The sequence below is a fragment of the Prionailurus bengalensis genome, chromosome E4, assembly GCF_016509475.1.
Source record: "Prionailurus bengalensis isolate Pbe53 chromosome E4, Fcat_Pben_1.1_paternal_pri, whole genome shotgun sequence".
In the NCBI taxonomy this organism is placed as follows: domain Eukaryota; kingdom Metazoa; phylum Chordata; class Mammalia; order Carnivora; family Felidae; genus Prionailurus; species Prionailurus bengalensis.
The window spans coordinates 24,234,993-24,256,153 of record NC_057360.1 but is presented as its reverse complement, the minus strand read 5'-3'; the positions used below and the strand labels follow the sequence as shown (position 1 = coordinate 24,256,153).

General features: G+C 39.7%; 1 protein-coding gene across 3 annotated transcripts in view; it reads left to right on the top strand.

Moving 5' to 3' along the window:
• Positions 1-21,161, top strand: part of RGL1 (ral guanine nucleotide dissociation stimulator like 1) — a 257,870-nt gene that overhangs the window by 157,394 nt on the left and 79,315 nt on the right. For all 3 annotated transcript variants that reach the window (XM_043567990.1, XM_043567992.1, XM_043567991.1), the window contains one exon: positions 13,089-13,297. In XM_043567990.1, the coding sequence (XP_043423925.1) occupies positions 13,089-13,297 (209 nt within the window). The remainder of the gene's footprint in view (positions 1-13,088; positions 13,298-21,161) is intronic.

Below are 21,161 nucleotides of genomic sequence, written 5' to 3'. Positions count from 1 at the left end.
TTGTTACATAAAAAAAACTCATTTCTATCTTAAAAACATTTAATACTCCTGAAGTGCTTATTGATGTGGTCATAGGCTAATTTCTGGAGATATAAATATAAATGTGACTAGTCTTTGACCTTCAAGATTTCACAGTCTACTGGAGGATGCCTGTAAGTAAACAGATGCTGACAACATACTATAGAAAATGTGTGGCTATTACAACTAAAATGGCCACAGGTGTTTCTGTCTATCATACGCAATCATTTCTGTTGGGAACGTACCTAGGAATGGAATTGCTGAATCATAGGACAGGCATGTTTAGCTATAGTGAATACTTGGACTTTATCCTAAAAGTAGAATTTGTGCTTTCGAAAGAACATTTTGGCAAAACTGGAGGCAAGAGAGCGTGGTTCAGTGCCTGTTGCACCTACACAGTTAAGAAGTGAGATCTGAATTAAGGCAGGACCGTGAGGAAGTAGCATAGAATATGGAGCTATTTAGGAAATGGGACAGGTTGGATGTTGGAGTTGAGGGGAAGACAAGGTGAAGCCGGTGGGGGGGGGGGGGCGGGGTTGATATGCAGTATTAACTAAGTCAGAGGCCAGAGAAGGGGTGAGATTTTAGAGGACTTAAACAGATTTCTTTTTGTACATGTTGAGTTAGAGTTCCTTATGGATGATCCAGAAGAAGACAAGTTAGAAAAATAGCAAGAACTCAAGTTGGAGTTGGAAGTAAATGTATTTGTGTTAGGGGAAACTGTGGAGATGCATGTGTGGGATGGATGGCTAGAAAGAGGACATAGACTAAGAAGAGGTTCAATGTTAGAAATGTTCCCATATTGTTGGTAAGTGAAGGACAAGGGACCAGTGATCAGCCTGTAGTATCAAATGAGAGCCTCGAGGGAGATAAGATAAGAATTCTGGTGAGGTGTGACTCTGGGTCCAGACTACCTAGAATTGAGTCCTGGATTTGGCCACTGTTTAGCTGTTTGCCCCGAGCCAAGTCACTTAGCCTTTCTCAGCCTCAGTTTTCTGTAAAATAGCTGTAAAATGGGGATAATAAATTTATCTGCTTTGTGAGGTTATTATGGGATACATAAAAGTGCATAGAGTTATTGGTTGTGGTTGTTGAAAAGTGATGTTTGTAAACCAAAGGGGCAGAGAGTTCCAAGAGGGAATCAGTGGTGCCAGTTCTATAGGGATACCTCAGGAGGTGAGTGCCGAAGCGGTTCCGTAGGATTGACAGCCAGGCAGAAGAGTACTGAGGGCAGAAGTGAAATCTATAGGCTAGTCTTAATACCTTTCCTTCTTATAGGAAAGCCCACTGAGTTTTGTAATACAAACACATCAGAAAGATCCCATGGTTTTCTTGAAAGCATCTCAGGTCATTGACAAGAGTGTTCATAGCTTGGTTTATTGTATAGTTCTTTTATCTCAAGCAGTTCAACGGGTATCCCACATTTTTCTGAATCATCCTCTTAACGTCTAGGTAAGTTAAGGAAGGTAAAAGTGACATTCTTCCCAATTTACAGATGAGGACACTGAGACTAAGAGAAGTCACATAGCTTTGCCTAAGCTTATATTAATCAGCTTCTCCTTTATCCCATCAATAAAATTTACTCATCCCTGGGTCAGCATTGTCAAGCACAATATTTTTCACAGGGTAACCAAGGGATCTTCTGCATTTAGAATCACTTGGGATGCTGGCTAAAATGCAGATCCTTTGTCTTTATTCTGGGCTTACTGATCAGAACCTCTGGGACATGGGCTCACGAATCAGTGATTTTGCCAGCACTCCAGGTGATTCTTTTGAAACTGTGTTCAAGGAAACAGAGCAATAAATCCCTGAGTGTACATTGTTTAGTGACATTTTTCACACACATGAAATCTTTAAGCATTTTACATTCAGAAACACAAACTACTATAACTAAAACTTTAGAACCTTTTCCCAACCTGTTGTCTGATTTGTTACCTTTGTGAAATTGAGTAGTATCTTTGGGCCTGAAAGTAAAACTGATTTGACCTATGCATTGGTGTAAACGAACTGCACAATTTATTGGTGTGTTACTGTAGCTTTGCTGGGGGTGTCACAGAGAAGCTATGGCCAAGGACTCTATATATTACTTCAGTTTGGTCAATGGGTCCATCTGTGATTACTGTTTTAGTAAATGAAAGCCCATGTATGTGTGTGTGTGTGTGTGTGTGTGTGTGTATTATTGATTATAAAGAGTTGCTTTCTCTATATTCTGGGCTTCTGTTTGCATGTGATAATCAGCCATGTCTCTGTCTGGTATTTCTAGTGGAGCAGCATAAAACTCTCAGGATCCAGTAACTTGACAACTCTGATGCCAGGGAATGGACTCCATTAGAGCAAGCCCGTAGGCAGTGAGTGATGGCTCAAAAACCACTTTTTTCCCCTTTGGTTGCGGAGGAGGTGGAGTTTTCTCTGTGAGTTGGCATCTTGTCTGTCTGGTTCTCTGTTTTTATCTATGGCTGCCAGCAGCTACATAGTAGGGACTCAGCAAATACTTGTTGAATGAATGAATCCTCTCAAGTTTATTTAGGAACTATGAAACACAACCAAGTTAAAAAGAATTATTCTAGCCTACTGCTAGATAAATAGAAGGCACTGACAAGTACTTGATGATTAATCGAATGGGAACTAGAAACATAATCTAGTTCTGTGGGATTTTCCCTCCTTCTCTTGACTCTTGGGGTTGCAAGAGGTTTTTTTTTCCCCCACCAGTTCTGAAATTCTCACTCTGAGGCCCCTATTATTTACCTGGCATTATCTCATAAAAAATACACAGTAGTCTTAAGTTCTGTACATCTCTTTGCTTCCAAGCCATTAAGTGAAAAATTTTGCATTTATATTTTATAGTCTCCACTGTTAGGTTTTTAAAGAATACAGTCCCTTATTTCCTTCATAGATTCCCTTAGCACCTCACTTAGGTTCTTTGCACGATGGAAGTGCTTTTAATACTGTTTCTACTGACTTGATTTCAAGAGTGGGTCATGAGCGATGGGAATGATGAGCATATTATTAAGAAGACACATATTTTCTTTGCAACTGACACGCCTGTCTTTTTACATATATTTTTGACACGTTAAATCTATCGAACAAAATGGTTACTCTTTCAGTTTCTGTTCTTTTGGAGAAATTGGATCAGTGTTCTTGCCAGCTATCAGTGCTTTCTATGCTCTGCCTCCGTTATTTTTATTGAGTGTCAGCATTTACACACCTGACACTTTGGCTGTATCCCACAGTCAATCATATTGCCATTCTACTTGCATTTTCCTTTCTCTGTAAAGATAGAAGGAAATGATCTCTTGACTAGAGAGATTTATAAACCTAGCAGGTAGGCAAATTAATTAATAATCTGGAAATCAGAGGAGAACGTCAGTGTTCCCCATGGGTTCTTAGGCTGTCTTATCCAGCAGCTTCTCATACAGGTTACTGACATTGTTTTCCTGGCTCCTTTTGAGCCCTTGGGGGAAGTCATTTGTCCTTCTTAGGCTCAATTTACTCATTTAAGAAACTGTAACAATGAGGGGGATTTTTGTTTTCCTCCAGAGAGGGTGTTTAGCACTAAACCAACGTTTTCCCCCATAGTGCTTGTTAAAGGTTTCAGTCCGTGTCAGGAGGTAAGAGGCATAATACCATAGAGCATTTGATGCAGTCAGTCCTAACTTTTGGTGAAAGTTACTGGGGTAGGGGAAAAAACCGAAAAGAGGATTTTAGTATAACACACGGTATCTTCGTTTCTTTTATCTGTAGGATCCTGAATGGTTCTTGCAACTGTGCAACATGCCTTCAGATCTGTTATCTAATTTTGTCTCTTTCTTACAACAATCCTATGAAGTATGGAGATTCTGGGCTATTGAAGTGTAATAGTCTTGGGTATACAAATCGGGGTTTGAATACCCACTATTGTGTTGCTTTGTGTTTTAACACAACACACTGTAATAGAAAGACAGGGCTGGTTTTATACCCTGACTCTCTCACATTAGGCTAATGGGCTGGGTAACTTTGGGCCAAATCCCTCACTTCTCCAAACCTCAGGTTCCTACAGTAAAGTGAGAATAATTCCTGTACCGGAAGATTTTTGTAAAGATTGAGCATCTGCCCCATAAGTGCTCAATAAATACCTATTAACCCTCTCTTCTCTTCCTTTTCATTTAGGGCATGAGGATGGTTTTCTTAGAATTGATTTACAGATTATGAAGAGTAAAATCTGAGAAAAAAAAAAGCCAGTTTATTTCAGTATATCTTTCGGAGAGATGTACTCAAGATAAACTAAATTGTTCTTCATACCTCACCCTAGATTGGATCACCTGATAAGTAGGCTTGAAAGATACCTGCTTGCTCTGTAGATAGCCATTTCTACAAGCCCATGACCTAGGAATATTACTTGTGTCAAACGCAGCACTGAGGACTAGAGTATTTGCCAGAGGCTCTATGTTCCAGAGCTTTGCGGGAACTGTAAAGTTAAATTTTACATTTGAATTTGTAAGTCCACGTAGACTTTAAAGACTTAGTTTTGGAGGGGAAAAGAAGCATGTTAGACAGTCATTACTTGAATTCTGAAATCCAGGGGAATAATGATTTACTGGCATTTTGATAATGGGGCTTTGATTTTTATGCTTTATCATTATAAAGGGGGCAATAATAGTAGGAGCAAAATGTTTACTTGGCTTAAAACGGAACTAATCCCATAAGAAGGTGGGGGAGGGTCAGAGATTCCTTAATGTGGTATGAGGAAGAAGAATCAAACTAAGTTTGGAAACTCAGGCAATTGGCACCCCTGCCATCCACCCCCTCCCCAGGCCCCAAGGATTGGTGAAGGAACCCTTTAAATCTCAGAAGGAGATAAAGCCCCATGGAACTGTCTGTGGGATTTATGGTGGGCTGGGAAAGCTTCTGGGCTGTGGGGAAGCTTTTCCATTCATAGCAGGCTTCATTCATAGACAATATTAGGTCACGTGGAAGCTCATACCCTCTACTGACCTTTTCAGACAGAGGTTGGCTGGGCTGCTCAAAAACAGAATGAGTTCCAGAATGCCAGAGCACCTGTCAACCTGTGACCTCAGGATGTGAAGACCTTGGGCATTTGGGGCTCTGAACAAGAGGCAAAGGAGGAAGTTATAAATTTTGCAAGTTTATTCTGGATACTAAACTCTGTGTGATGATTTGTTATTTGGTAAATGCAGCAGACACTTTTTTAGTTCAGACTTCTCTCGCCTTATGCAGCTCTAAGTCCCTGAACTTCTCAAAATAACATGTGATTTCTGTATTTCATAGAGTAGATGACCAAGACATCGAGGCTTGAATTTATTGTCCTAGGCTCATAGTGGCTTAGTCTCAGAAATGGGGCTGGAGCCCAGGTTAATTCATAACATCTCAGTCATCAGCATTCTGTTTCAGGCAGAAAAATAGCACATATAAGTGAAAGTATTTTATTTGGAAAATGTAGCAAACTCCCTGACATCCACCCAATTTTTGGATCTGCCTCCATAAAGACTTTGGAATCTTTTAAAGAGGACCAGAATGTCAGAAATAGGGATCTGTGTCAGGGAAGGTGGAGTCTGTTATGGGTTAACATTGGACCAAGCAGATTCACAGCCAGGAGGACTACTGTCTTTAGGAGATGGAAAACACAACTTCCTGTTTCCCCCAGGAGAGTTCCTGGACTCTGAAGGGGTGATCTAAGGAACCCTGCTGGGACAGGATGGTGGAGGAGCTGGGATTTCGGTGTGATAAAACAACAGCCTTTGTTATTACAGTTCTCTTAGCATTTTCCTGAGGATGAAGGGTACTCGTACATGCGGCTTCAAGTCAAGTCAGCTCTTGGGGATCTTACCAGAGGTGTTTAGAACATGTTTGTTTGTCAAGCACATGCTTCTCTACCTCTTCTCTTTTCACATGTCTACCTTTTCCTTAGTTCAGAGGCAGAATTTCTATCTCCTTTGAGATCAGAGGTCACAATGACAGCACAAATGCCTTAACTGGATGGGAACACAGAAAGAGAGAAATGTTCAACCAGAAGGAAGGTGTCTCCTGAATTTACCATTGACATAATCTGAGAGGGACTCCTGGGCAGCGGTATGCTGAATAAATCAGCTCTCCAGAACAAAAGCCCTAATTTGTGTGCAACTAGTCCGTTTCTATGGTGTAAATATTTCCACCATGACTGAACTCACAATACCAACGTGGTGTCATTGGACGGCGAATTGAGGAGGAGTGTGCACAATTGGCTTTTGCAAGTTGAACGTGCTGGTTCTGGCAGGCGCTCACTGGACCTTGTATGTTTGCATCATTAGGTGGAAGGTTATGTTGGCATGTGTATAAACCTGACAGCGGAGGTTTCTTCTGAGTTCTCACCCCAGAGGTGCTACCAGAGACCTGGTGGCGTGCCAGTTTGTCACTGGGCAGATGCTTCTTCTAGTGCTTTGGCTCCTTTGCTCCTGGAACCTTCTTAATTTTGGTACTCTTCCAGATGCCATTCTCAGCCCTCTATTCTTCCTGTTCCACACAGTCTGCCTGGGAGAGGAAAGCCACTTTACTTGATGTAATGTCTACATACTTCCATCTTAGGTTCCTCTCCCAACTTTTAGATTTGTAACTGCCTGTTGGACTGTAATATTGGAAAATCCCGAAGACACTTCAACTTCTACATTTCTCTCTCTCTTTTTTTTTAAGTTTATTTCCTTATTTTGACAGAGGAAGGGGCAGAGAGAGAGGGAGAGAGTGAATGAGTGAATCCCAAGAAGGCTCTGCATCGTCAGCATGGGGCTCAATCTCACCACCATGAGATCATGACCTGAGCCGAACTCAAGACTCAGACACGTTCAACCAACTGAGCCACCCAGGCACCCCTCAAGTTCTACATTTGTAAATTGGAATTCCGTACCTCTGCCCCACGAAAATCTGACTTCGCTTCCTCAACTTTCTTTCATATAGGTGGCATGATTATCGTTCCAGTCATTCACACTAAAACTCACGTAAATGTTCCAGATTCTTTTTCAGATCTTCATCCTCTGCATCCAGCTCTTCGCCAAGTCTTGACAATTCCTGAGTATTCCCTAAATATGTCCCTCCACCCAGCACTTTCTCTATTCTTATCGTTGTTACACAAGTTAAGGCCCTTACCATTGCTCATCTGGAGTATTAACAACTTTCTCACTGATTTTCTCAACTTTAAACTTCCCATCACATGTTTCCTCCACATTGTGATTTCTCGGACCATGCTTAAAACTGTAGGAAATGGACTCTAAGCTTTTTAGGATTTGACCTGAATCCTCCGTGATCAGGTAGCTCCCTGCTGACTCTCTGGCCAACCTGTCCATTCCTTTTGCCATGTTGCTTCCGTAGCCATGTTCCCTCCCATCACACCTCTTTTTTTTTTTTTTTAATTTTTTAATGTTTATTTCTTTTTGAGAGAGAGAGGGGGGCAGAAAGAGGGGAGGAGCAGAGAGAGAAGGAGACACAGAATCGGAAGCAGGCTCTAGGCTCTGAGCTCCCAGCACAGAGCTCGATGCAGGGCTCGAACCCACGAGCCATGAGATCATGACCTGAGCCGAAGTTGGATACTTAACTGACTGAGCCACCCAGGTGCCCTGTCACACCTCTTTTCTTTTCTTTTTAAAAATTTTTATGTTTATTTATTTTTGAGAGAGAGACAGAGTGTGCGCGGGGGAGGAGCAGAGAGAGAGGGAGTCACAGAATCTGAAGCAGGCTCCAGGCTCTGAACTGTCAGCACAGAGCCCGATGAGGGACTCGAACTCATGAGCCATGAGATCATGACTGAGCTGAAGTTGGACGCTCAGCCGACTGAGCCACCCAGACGCCCACACCTCTTTTCTTAATGTCTTTGTTTGTGCTGGTGTCTCTGTCTGCTGTGTCCTCCCCATCGTTGTTAACTCATAACTTAAAACCCGGTGTCGGAATCCCCTATTTAGGATGCCTTTTTTGATGCCATCTCTATGTTGGGTCCCTCCTGGTTCTTCCATGGTATCTGCCTATCTGTCTCTCCTTTTTTGTTTTGGGGGTTGTTTTTTTTTTTTTTCCTCATTTCGCATCATAATGGTTTCTTTGTGTCTGTTTCCTCCACTAGACCCAGTAACCTGGGTGTCAGAACCGCATACTATTTACCTTTATGTCTCTACTATCTTATACGGTGCTTGACACACAGTACTGTTAGTTAATGTGTGGCCAAATAAACAAAAGAGAGATCCATGCTATACTCTTTGTATGCATTTAACATCGTGCTACCAAATAAAGATAAAAATACAGTGTGCCAGGTTAAGTTTGAAATTCACATAAACAACAAATAATGTTTCAGTATGAATAGGTCCTAAATATTACACGGGACATACTTATGCCCCCCAAGTTATTTTGTTATTCATTATTTACCTGAAATTAAAATCTAAGCATCCTGGCAAACTTAACCTAGAAAAAAATTGAGTTCATACCTGAAAGTTCACACAATGCAGAAGCTCACACTCAACTTGACATCACCTGCCCAGAAGCTCACACTGAAGTTGACATCACTTGCCCTAGGGTTTTGTACACGGTGCTTTGCATCTCTCCATGCCTTATGTGTAAAGAGCTCACAATACTCAGATGCACTGGCCTTGCCATACAGTCTGCCATGTGCCCTAACATACATACATGCGTTTGTTTCCTCTGCGTGGTAAGAACATTTCATCTATTTGTATCCGGGCAACAATACAGACAGACGCAGAGCTTTTTCGTGCATCCCGTCATGGTCTTTCCTGACCTATGGTGGTTTCTTGTTGCTGGATGGTGGGTTTTTTGAAACCAGGAGTATAGCACACCTTCCAAAGGCTATAAAATCTTAGATGTGGGTTTTAGATTTTGTCAGAGAGTTATGACTAGAAAACTACTCACTGTTTACATTTCTGCTCAGGCCAGGATGCCTGAGAGCTGACGTTCTGAAGGTTGAGCATGGCTTGGACAAAGACGTCATACTGTCTCTAACGACCTTGTGGACGTAGCATGTCCCCTGTTAAAGTATCAGATGACTGATGTATTATTTTGATGGAAGGAAATTTTTTTTTCAAGTTAGAAACATTGAAGCTGTTAACGGTTTATGTTTTGGAAGGCGAAAGAGTGTATTTCTCCGTGACTGGCAACAGAATTGAAATATGGCACATTTCATCTCTCATCCCTCATGCCAGAATTAATAATTATGGAAATTCCTCAGCTAGGACAGTTGGGCAGAGTTGTAGATATTTACCCCATAGGAGTCAGGCATGTTCTCTCAGGAAAAGCTGACTTTTAATGGCAGAGAGATTGCCCCTCCACCCCACTCCAAAATCCTGAAACATTTTTGTGGCCTCGGTATCATGATCTTGTCAGTAAGACGATGGTCTCTGATTAAATCCAGATTGAGCTGTTTCCTGTTAGCGTGCTAACCCAGAGGGCAGGCTCAGCCCTCCGTGTATTGCTCTCTGAGTCTGGGTTATTAAACACTTGTCTGCCAAGGCTCGGTCCCTGCCTCCCTCACTTTTCTTTTAAACTAGGATTCAAAGGTATTGAGATATTACACACAGAAGAGATCCTAAACTCTTAAAAGGGTCCTATGGCTGTCGAGTATTTTGCTGCAAAAAAATTTGCTGAACTAAAATTTAACAAATTTTCCTCTAGTCTGACCATAAGGCAGAGTTACGTTTTCTGTTTCACTTTTATGTAATTTTATTTCAAAATAATTCCAGTAACAAGCAGATAATTTCCAAATGTTTGTGTCACAAAGAAACACTCCACTTGAGTGTTGGTAAATTAGGACTCGTCTTCAAAATCTTCCCTCTGTTCTAGCAAGTTGATATTAGGGTGCCTAGCAAATGTGCAGAAAATGGCATTGAGCAAGTGTTCTGACACCTTAACGTGCCTTGTTAATTTTTTTGTGAGAATGATTCTAGGCACCAGAGCAATTCCTGTGCTTCATTTTATATTGTCACTCATGCTCACTCATTGCACTTAGTGAATAATATTTTTCTTTTTTTTTTTTAAATGTTTATTTATTTTTGAAAGATAGAGAGCAAGCGAGCGGGGGAGAGTGGACCCAGAATCCAAAGCAGGCTCCGGCTCTGAGCTGTCAGCACAGAGCTCAACGCAGGGCTCGAACTCACAAACCACAGGATCATGACCTGAGCTGAAGTCGGATGCTTAACTGACTGAGCCACCGAGGTGCCCCAATAATTTTTAAAATCTAAATAAGTCAAAGTATTTTATTAGCTATTCTCTTAGCTCAAACATGGTTCTTCCTAATGTACAGATGCAAACACTGAGGGACAAAAACCGTTATTGGGGAGGTATGGGGATCAGGCAAGCATACTGAGAGTTTTTTCCAGAGGAAAAGGAGGACCAAAAGGAAGCGACTGGGTTAATGAGTAACAGGATTCCATTCCCAAGGGAGAGCCTTGGCTTCCTGCCAACTCTGCTTTCTGGCAGGAAAGGGGACCCACTTCATCAGGCCCTTTGACAAACATTTTTCTCTGTGTGTGAAATTTTGGCTACATCGGTGCTCAGGGAAAAATCAGTTCTTTTAAATAGCTTTTACTTTCCATAAGAAAATATGTAAAGTGGAATTTGCATTGTGAGTAAAAGGAGAATCCTCAAATTACAAAATTGTTTGGTAAGGGAACATTGTCACAAGGTGAGGAAGCTTGATTTAGAACTAGAGCTTGAATATCCCTGGAGAATGAGAAGCCATTCCTGTCATTATTGTTAACGTTTGACACTGAAGCATATTTTTTAAGCTGCTTTTTTTATTTTTTTATTTTTTTATTTTTAAAATTTTTTTTTCAACGTTTTATTTATTTTTGGGACAGAGAGAGACAGAGCATGAACGGGGGAGGGGCAGAGAGAGAGGGAGACACAGAATCGGAAACAGGCTCCAGGCTCTGAGCCATCAGCCCAGAGCCCGACGCGGGGCTCGAACTCACGGACCGCGAGATCGTGACCTGGCTGAAGTCGGATGCTTAACCGACTGCGCCACCCAGGCGCCCCTAAGCTGCTTTTTAATATTACCAGGTTGATCATTTGTTTGGGACCAGATCTTTTGAGTAAAACAGAAAAAACATCCCTACATTTTGGTATTAAGAAAGACGTCTAAGGGATATATAGATGTTTGAAGATAAAAGTTAACATTGTATTTTATAATGTCTTTTTTTTTTTTTAGTGAAAAGTGGCAAAAGTGAATTATGGTTTAAACACATCGCAGTGACTTACTAAGCTAACATTTTCCAAAGTATGTTCATCCTGATGATCTGCAAGATGCTGGGAGAGTAAAGGGACTCCATTTGGAAGGATCATGTATCATGATTGTGTATCCCTCTCTTAGAGTTTCATAACATGTTAGCGTATTGAAGACTTTAAGAAATTCTGTAGTAAAGAAATGTATTTGACCTTGTTTTGCTCTGTAGTTCCCAAACTTGACCACAGGACCTTTTGTTTCGGAACTAGTGTTTTACCAGCACCTACGTAGGGCAGCACTGCAGCACTGTACTAACTGGTAAAACAAGTAATTAGACTTTGAAACCATATATCCTTTTCATTTATTGTTTCAGCTTAAAGTGAACTGACACTCCCGGGAGGATAGGTGGATACTATTAGGCCTATTTTAAAACTACATATACAGTGATAAAGAACAGTTATCAGGCCGTGATTGGAGTCAACGGGCAGAAGAGGTCTGCAGAAACATTTGGTATTTTGCCCAAACCAGATCCCTCCCTTAGTAAAGTGAAAGTATCCTTCGAGAATGAAATAAAGAAATAAAGTCATGCACTGTGGAAGCCTGAGTCTTAATGTTAAGTCCTGTTAGCAGTTAGACATAATGACATTAAGCTATTCTAACCCTTTTCTAAAAGCGATCGCCACCATTTCGGTCTTACTGGAAGCAATCTTGCCAGCTAATTTCCTTCCCGTGGTTTAACATCTGGCAGGCCAGGTGAAGAGAAAGCAAACATGCTACTTAGCACCGTGTCGTCATTTAGAGATTCAGTTCCCTCTTCTTTGCTCCTCTTCCTCAATTTTCGCATGTCTGGTTATTTCAATTTAGGAAAAGCTGACATACAACAATTCAAACTTACAGTTCACAAAACCTGCCTGGCTATTGTTTGCATCACTGACAATGATTATTTGCTTTAGAAAAGGATCCTCTCAGTAGGTCATCTTCATGCTTATGAAGGACAAGTTAAGCTGAAAATTGCATCTTGTATCATTTGTTAGGTGCAGATTTATTGTAGGATGTAAGGCACACCCCTGTTTTTCTTCATACTCAGTGTTCAAGCTTTACATATCTTTATCAATAGTCAGTTCTTATGTTTTGTGCAGTTGTACCTGCCAATATTATTTGCAATTTCATTCTCATGTGATGGCTACTTCTCATGAGCACATGTCTTTTCTTGTTCGTTGCAAGTCTCCAGAAATCAGAGATCATACACCCATCCACCCTTCCCATTACTCCCCAGAGGTTAGCCCAGGGCCGCTTGGTATAAGCCGCTTCTTGGTCAGTTACGTTGATTGCTGATGATAGTGAATCAGGAAGGATATTGCTTCTTGTGGACTGAAGAACACCGGATCATGGTCACATCTCTGTAGATATCCGAATATACTCCTGATTTTTCAGCCTAGCGATATGATGTCAACCGGCTCATACAAATCCTAAAAATTTAACAATCAGCTCTCCAAAGCCAGTAGGAGTCTGCTCCACCACTGTAGGAGCTGTCTTTAAGAATGAGTTTGACAACTTACCATGGAACAGTACAAAGGGGATGATTGATAACTTTTGCTAAACTTGATCCTGAGGTCATGGAAAACATTCTTGATAAAATAGGCCAGCAACCTAATTCTTTATAGGGGATTAAGTAGAGGCAGGTGTAAGCACTATGAAATAAAGCAGCATGAATATCATCACCACCTCCTCACTCTACTATACCCATGGGTGAGAGGATTGTTTTACGTGGCTTGAGGGGAATTAAGAGCACGGAAAACACGATAGTCTATGCTTCCACTGGTCCACTGATTGTGGTTTTCCTTTAGGGAGCATTTCGCCTGATCATAATCATGAATTTCTTGTACAGGTTGAAGGGGACCAGCTGCCTCCAGGACACACAGTCAGTCAATATGAGACCTGTAAGATTAGGACCATAAAAGCTGGCACCTTGGAGAAGCTTGTGGAGAACCTGCTGACGGCGTTTGGGGACAATGACTTTACCTATATCAGCATCTTTCTGTCAACATACAGAGGCTTTGCCTCCACCAAAGAGGTGCTGGAGCTGCTGCTGGACAGGTAAGAATCCAAAGGAGTTTGAGAGATGACAGAAATGCGAGAAAGGCCTTGTGCAGGGTGAAGACCTGAGTTTCAGACTCACCTGCACTTGGTATGCTGAGAGGGATGTGTGAGAAAGGACCCACTGGAAGGAACAAACTTTGGAACAGGTGGCACAAAGACTTTTCAAGAGCCACGTTATGGTTTATTTCTGGTAGATATACCTTAGAAGAATCTATGGAAAACTCTATGAAATCTTTGGGAGTACCTGCCACAAATGTATACTCCATTGTGTATAGATTGCAGTTACTGTTTGCCCCCCTAAAATTTTCTCCATATTTTAATAGTTCTATATTATTCTAGTAAATAAGCAATTAACTAGGAATCTTACTGAGTTGTTGGGAGAATTAAATATGCTAATATGTGTGAAGTATGGAGCTCAGTATTAGATCCATAGGAAGAATCTAATGGATGGCAGCTTTAATATAATGATGATGATAATATTATTAACAATTACAATGCAGTGACTGCTCTCTGAATATTATCCTCGGTTTATGTTGTTAGGTCATATGTTACAGATAGCAGAGCAGTGTATATTATATTTTACACATTAATAATTCTGTTTCCCCTCCTTAGTTTTGCCTTATTTATAATTAAACTTGACCTTTTAATAAATTGTTATTAAATTGACTTGATACTGGGAGGAAGAAAAACCATCAGCCAAACAATTGTTTTAGAGACATGAGAGTTGTCATTTTAAATCGTTATATTTTGGAGTTTCCTGCATAAGAAAGGAAATGAGATAGGCTTTTTTTGTTGGAGTAGTTGAATACTGACTTTTAACTAGGTTTTTAAAAAATTTTGAAGTGTTCTGTGCCCATAGAAGGGTATAAAAAGAAACATTCATGTTTTCTCATATTGCTACATTTCCCCAAATATCTTTTATTAGGCTTTTAAAAAATTGTAGAACTGGGAAGAAGAAAATTGGACCATAATCTAATTAATTAGGCAGATAACACATATTAACATTTTAAAAATAGAAGTATCCGTGTGTATAGAGAAAAGTTCAAACAATTCAGAAAATTATAAAAAGTAAACATTTTTCATTCCTCCTGGGTAATCACTGTAAACCATTCCTTTTGTATTCTTCCCCAAATTTTCTGGGCTTATCTACATGTACATAAATACACATTTATATAAATATATATCATATTTATTCATATATGATATTTATCAAAAATATTTTTTTATATGACATAAATAGAATCATAGTACAGTCTGTTCTGCAACTTTGGTTTTTTACTTACCTGTTTTGGAGATTTTTTATTCATTAAGAGAATTAATGTATGTGAAAGGCTTAGAACAGTGGCTGGCATATTGAAAGCTCAAGAAATGTAAGTTATTGTCATTTCAAAATCACATATAGATGTATTTACCATATTCTTTTTGGTGGCCTTAGTAGTATTTATTGAGTAGGTTATTCTATGGGTGGACAGTTAAGCTCACTCCAGTTTTTTAATTTGTTTTTGAAATTTTTATGTATTAAAATGTTTTTAATGTTTATTTTTGAGAGAGAGAAAGAGCAGGGGAGGGTGCAGAGAGAGAGGGAGACACAGAATCTGAAGAAAGCTTCAGGCTCTGAGCTGTCAGCACAGAGCCTGATGTGGGGCTCGAACTCATGAGCCCTGAGATCACGTGACATGAGCTGAAGCCAGATGCTTAACCGACTGAGCCACCTGGGTGCCCCTGTTTTTAAAATGTTTGAACAATGCTGCAAAGAGTATCTTTGAATATATACCTTCCAAGTACTTGTGTGAGAATTCTGTAGGATCATTTCATAGAAGAGTGGTGGATAGGACAAAATATATAAATATTTTAAAATGTCAAAGATATTGGGGCACCTGGATGGCTCAGTCGGTTAAGTGTCCGACTTCGGCTCAGGTCATGATCTCACAGTTCATGGGTATGAGCCCCGCTTCGGGCTCCGTGCTGACAGCTCAGCGCCTGGAACCTTCTGCGGATTCTGTGTCTGCCTCTCTCTCTGTCCCTCCCCCACTCACCTCTGTCTCTCTGTCTCAAAAATAAATAAACATTAAAAAAATAAAATAAAACGTGAAAGATATTGCTAAATTGTCCTTCAGAAAGTTGCACCAACCACATTTCTGTTCACAGAGAATGAGCGGCCTGTTCCCTTGCTTTCCCCACACCCTTGTGACCTGTGAATATTTTCACCTCTGCCATTGAAACCATCTCTACCGTCGTCTGTCCATTGAAAAATAGCTTATTGTTTTTTTAAGTTTCTTACATTTGTGAGTGAGGTTTAGCATCTTTCAATCATTTGCTGGGCTTTTGTGTTTTTCTGTTTACATCTTTTCATATCCTTTACTTATTTTTATTTGGGACTATTATCATCTACTTATAACTGTTTAATATATTATGACGTTATTTTTTTGCTTATCATGTGTTGAAAATATTTCTCCCAGTTTGTCCCTTGGTTTTAAAAGTTGTTCATTTTATTTTCCATGAAGACATTTAAAATAATTTTTATGTGGTCATCTCTATCAGTCTTAAATAAGGCTTAAATAAGGTATTTTCCTCATAGATGCAATGTAGAGTGAAATCATCTGGACCAACGTTTATTCATATGTTCATATTCAGGAACATTGAAAAATGCCTATCCTTTATCATACATTGATCTGGGTCTCATAACTCTGGACTTCAGCATAGATAAGAAATTCTGTAGTTTTTTGTATGCACTTTAAATGTTAAGCTCTTAAAAATGTTAAGCCTGGAGTATAAACTTGTGGGATTAGTAAGTCATTTCTTTCATAGTTTGTTTGCTTGTGTAATATCAACACCTATAAATAGAGCTTGGAGAAGTGTATGAATTTTCCTTCTAGTCACATATATGGAAAGGATGCAGTGTATGCAGACAGTATGAGGAAATAGGTCAACACATCAAAAACTCCTACAAGTTTTCTTTGGAATTGACAACCTCTTTTTCTTATGGGTAGCTCTACTGATAATAGGCCACAGATGTCCACAGCCAGTAAAGAAGCGCACGTGAATTCCAGCTGTTCATCATAAGTAGTGGACATACACACAGGAACTAGAGTGTTTAGTCTGTGACTCATGTACATCCAGCGTTTATTTGATGATTTTTTAAATCTTCTCTTTGTTCTTTTATAGGAGGTACACATTTTTTTATTTTTAAAAGATTAACTGGATGACAGTTATTAAATAACGGAATCAACATGAATTCAAATTACATTCAGTTCAAACTATCATTTAAGGTATAACTGAACGAAAGAGTTAAGGTTTATCTTGACCTGTTGGATGAGCCAAGGCTTGGCCTTAAATTTCATCTCCTACTCCTGTCCTTTGCTTGCCTCTGAAATGAATGGAATCAACAAGTGCCAAATGCCTATAAAATACCCGGGACTCAGCAAGACACTATTTGGGTGAAACAGAAATATAGGACTTGGTCATTTTTCACCCTTGTGGTGAATTTACTGTGAAGCTGTTGGTACTTAACCTCCAGGGACCCTCACTTACTTGCAATACTGTCTACATCATTTATATTCACAGTATTGTAATCTTTTTCTTAGAGAGGACCCTTCAAATTACATATGCTGTGCAAAACCTGGTTGCACTCCCTGAGAACTTAGTATTTTACTGCAAAAGATAAGGCTTACACTCATAAAACAAGTAGACAACCACTTAAGGTGGTGTAAAAAATGAAACTGTAACATGTTCTGCGGAAGTTCAGAGAAATAAATCTTGTTTATTTTGCTTCCTCTGTGGAAATGTGGATTTGTCCATGTATGTATGCACTTCAATATGAATATTTCTCCCATTTCCCACTCACTTAGATCTTGTGACCAGATGTTCATCTTTGTTCAGTTTTAACCAAAATACAGATTCTGTGAAACACTTGATTCTTAAATTGGCCGTTGTGAGTTTTCGTGTCTGTAATTGGGACGTAAGCAATTAAATTGCACAAACTTACCTACCCTGAAGATGAGTTTGATATACTATTTTTTTGTTAGTAAATTGTGGTATACTTGTTTGTGAGTCTCTGATATAACTTTTTATGATTTCTCTTAGTTTCTTAATAGTAGATTGCTTATCTTTTGTGAAATCAACACCGGGAAGTTACTATAGGATGTGCTAATCCTAACAAGTCAAGAATGGATTGAAGGCAGGTGCTGTAGTCTTTCTTGTGCCCCCAGAGGGAAGCTTATTTGAAGTCGAACTTTGATTTTCCTTAAGACTTCCAATCATGTGGCTTTTCTTGTATGGAGCTTTATGTAATTAAAAAAGTCCTTTTATATACGTTTTTTTCATTCTGCTAACATGAGTCCTTGTGATTGACCAATAGAAAGCAGCTTGAAGTCATATATGGCTAATTCCATGCATTTGCTTTATCTCTTACTTGGAGTTGTCAGCAGTTCACCAAGAATCCAGTTTTCTGTGCTTCTCACCATGGTTCAGTTAATTCTAGGGCTCACAGACTTCATTTTTAACCTAAGAGAAAGTTTTGGATTGTGGCTTAGCTCTTTGTGTTAGGCCTTTGTGATTTTGTTTTCTCTAACTTCACACATACATTCCACTTAAACATATATTCTTTCCACCATACCCTTAAAAAAAGTAAGGGAGTTAGGTACCACTGAAAATACTTAACCTCAAATGTAGGGAGAATCCTGTCTCAGCTAGTGACCCTCACTGAGGACCATGAAATGTTTGTACACCTAGCTAGATTTTTCTTCAGACAGCTGTCATTAGCTACTTTTGGCCTATTCTTGATCATTCTCCTTGATCTGTAACTTTCATATCAGAAGTAAGAAGACTTCCAAAGACAAACAATAGTGGTGAATAGGTCTCCAGAAACTTTTGGTAAGTCACTATTGGCCCTCAGTTCACAGTTTGGGAAGGACTGGGCAAATCTGAACTGACTCTTGGTAGCAAGTGAATTCTTCCAGTAGAGGACCTTTGGAGAGGATAAAGGTGGAAGGCATCCATAAACATGGTACTTTCAGACCAATCTGACTTGAATTTGCTTGCTTAGGTCACGGAGAAGAGACTAACTCAGTGGCTCTTTGAACTTACTTCCTCTATCCATGTTTTCTGGCCATGTATTTTCACAGGCTTTATCTCAGTTTATTTATCATTATATTACCCCCCCCCCCATGTTTGCAGATGAGAAAATTGAGGCCCAGAAACATTTAATCAGTGAGTGGCAGAGCTGGAATTAAAACCTACCTCTTTCTGATTTAGAATCTCTTTCTAAGCATACCATATCACTTCCCTTGATTTGTTAATGCCATTTTAAAGGAAGGGCTGATTTGGGGATACCCCTCAGCTATCCTCAATTGATTTTCCTTGGAAACTACATTACTCTCTTCACATAGTTGTGAGCAATTCACTTGAACATCAATGTTCCTGTTCATTCCTCTATTCAAATGATAGTTACCAGATGTTTAATATGTACCACATCCTGTACTGTACAAGGTGCTGTATGGTAGACCATATACACAAGGTGTATATGGTAGACAAACTGGTCATGACTCCTGTATTCTTCATACTTAATGGCTAGTGGGGAAGAGTAACATTAAATCACCATACAAATCAATGTGTATAGTTAAAATTGATACAATCCTTGGGACATAAGAACTAGATTCTGTGACAGAGACAATTAAGAGAGGATTTGGGGAGGTGGATATTACCCAAACAAAACTGGATGTTGGCCAGTGATTTGGGGTGTTTAACTAGGTCACGGACCATCAAGGTCACAGCTGGGTCTGTGTGTCTGGAGTGTTTCTGTTTATTTGATGTGCTCCGGCCAGATCCACTAACCTGAATCTGCTGCTTCCCAAAGGGGACTCTTCTTGGAGGACAAGAGTACAGTAAATGAGAAAGTTTTGGAGGATTTATGCAAATACATTATCACTATGGAGGTAGTAATCTTAAATTCATACTTTATGATGCCTGGAATAATAACACCTTCATATGTAAAACAGGATGTACCAATAACCAGCAAGAACGGAGCTGATCTTACTAAGTGAAGCCAGTTTTTCCACAGCACAGAGAAGAGTCAGTCAAATACAAAGCTTGACAAAATAAGTTATTCAGAGGAAGACATACCATATGATTTCACTCATGTGGAATTTAAGAAACAAAACAAGCAAAGATAAAAAGAGAGAGAGAGAGTGGGAGAGAGAGAGAGAGAGAGAGAGAGAGAGAATGAGAAACAGACTCTTAACTGTAGAGAACAAATTGATGATTTGTTCAGAGGAGAGGAGGGAGGGGAGAGGGAAGGGGAGTGGGTTAAGTAGATGATGGGAATTATGAAGGGCACTTGTGATGAGCACAGGATGATGTATAGAAATGTTAAATTACTGTATTGTACACTGGAAACTGATATAACACTGTATGTTAACTAACTGGAATTAAAATAAAAATTTAAAAAAATATGAGGCTTGAAAATATTTTGTTTCCATAGATTTTGTCATAATGCCAAATATGCTTCCATTTCCTTTCAGAGTTTTAGGGTACTTTATGGGAAAAGCAATTTTCCCGTCTTTTAGTTTTGAGATTCATGTGCTAAGCATAGAGTGTAATGCGTTCAGGAGTCAAAAGTGAATTTGATACCAGTTTTGCACTCCTGACTTGCTCTGGAACATTGGACAAGTTACTTTATCTTACTAGCTTCAGGTTCCTTATCTCTAACATTAGAATGAACAATAACCCTAATATAGGGTTATTATGAGGCTTAAGCTCAATAATATGAAGTTCTTAGTATAGTGGCTGGCAAATATTAAGTGCTTAGGAGATTACCGTTAGTTTTGATTTCTTCATGGAGCTTAATACTTTTGAAATTATCTTTCTTATTTATCTTTCTCATTTCTTGACTGTCTTCCCTACTTAGCGACCATGTCTGTCTTGTTCACAGCTGAATCCTTAGAGAGGAATGGTATGTGGCAGTAGGTACTTAGGAACCATCTAACAAGTAAATAATGCTTTATATGTTATTCATGTCTGTCATGAGCCCTTGCGTTGGAAGGTACAATAGTGAACATTACCCAGCATCTGCACCCATTTAGTGAGACAGACAAATCTAAAGACTTGTACCATTATTGTCAACGCAGTACTTTAAAAGACTATTTTGGCGGGCACCTGGGTAGGTCGGTCAGTTAAGTGTCTGACTTTGGCGCAGGTCATGATCTCACCATTTGTGGGTTCGAGCCCCACATAGGGCTCTCTGCTGTCAGTGCAGGGCCCACTTCGTATCCTCTGTCTCCCTCTGTCTCTGCCCCTTTCCTGCTCACACACACGTTCTCTCTCTCCTTCAAAGATAAATAAATATTAAAAAAAAATTTTTTTTTTTAAATAGGGGCACCTGGGTGGCTCAGTCGGGTAAGTCCAGCTTAGGCTCAGGTCATGATCTCACTGCTTGGGAGTTTAAGCTCTGCATCAGGCTCTATGCTGACAGCTCGGAGCCTGGAGCCTGCTTCAGATTCTGTCTCCGTCTCTCTGCCCGTCCACTACACATGCTCTGCTTCTCTCTGTCTCTCTCTGTCTCTGTCTCTCTCTCTCTTTCTCTCTCAAAAAATATAAAATGAAACCTTAACAAAATTAAAAAAAATTTTTTTAAAAAGACTATTTTTTATAGAAGTTTAAGGTTCATAGCAAAAATTGTGGAAAGTATAGAGATTTTCCACATACTTCCTGTCCCCACACATACCCCCACTGTCAACATCCCCCACTAGAGTGGTACATTTGTTACAATCATTGACACATCATTATTGCCCAAAGTCCATAGTTTACATTAGGGTTCACACTTGGTGTTGTATGTTCTGTGGGTTTAAACAAACGTATAATGACA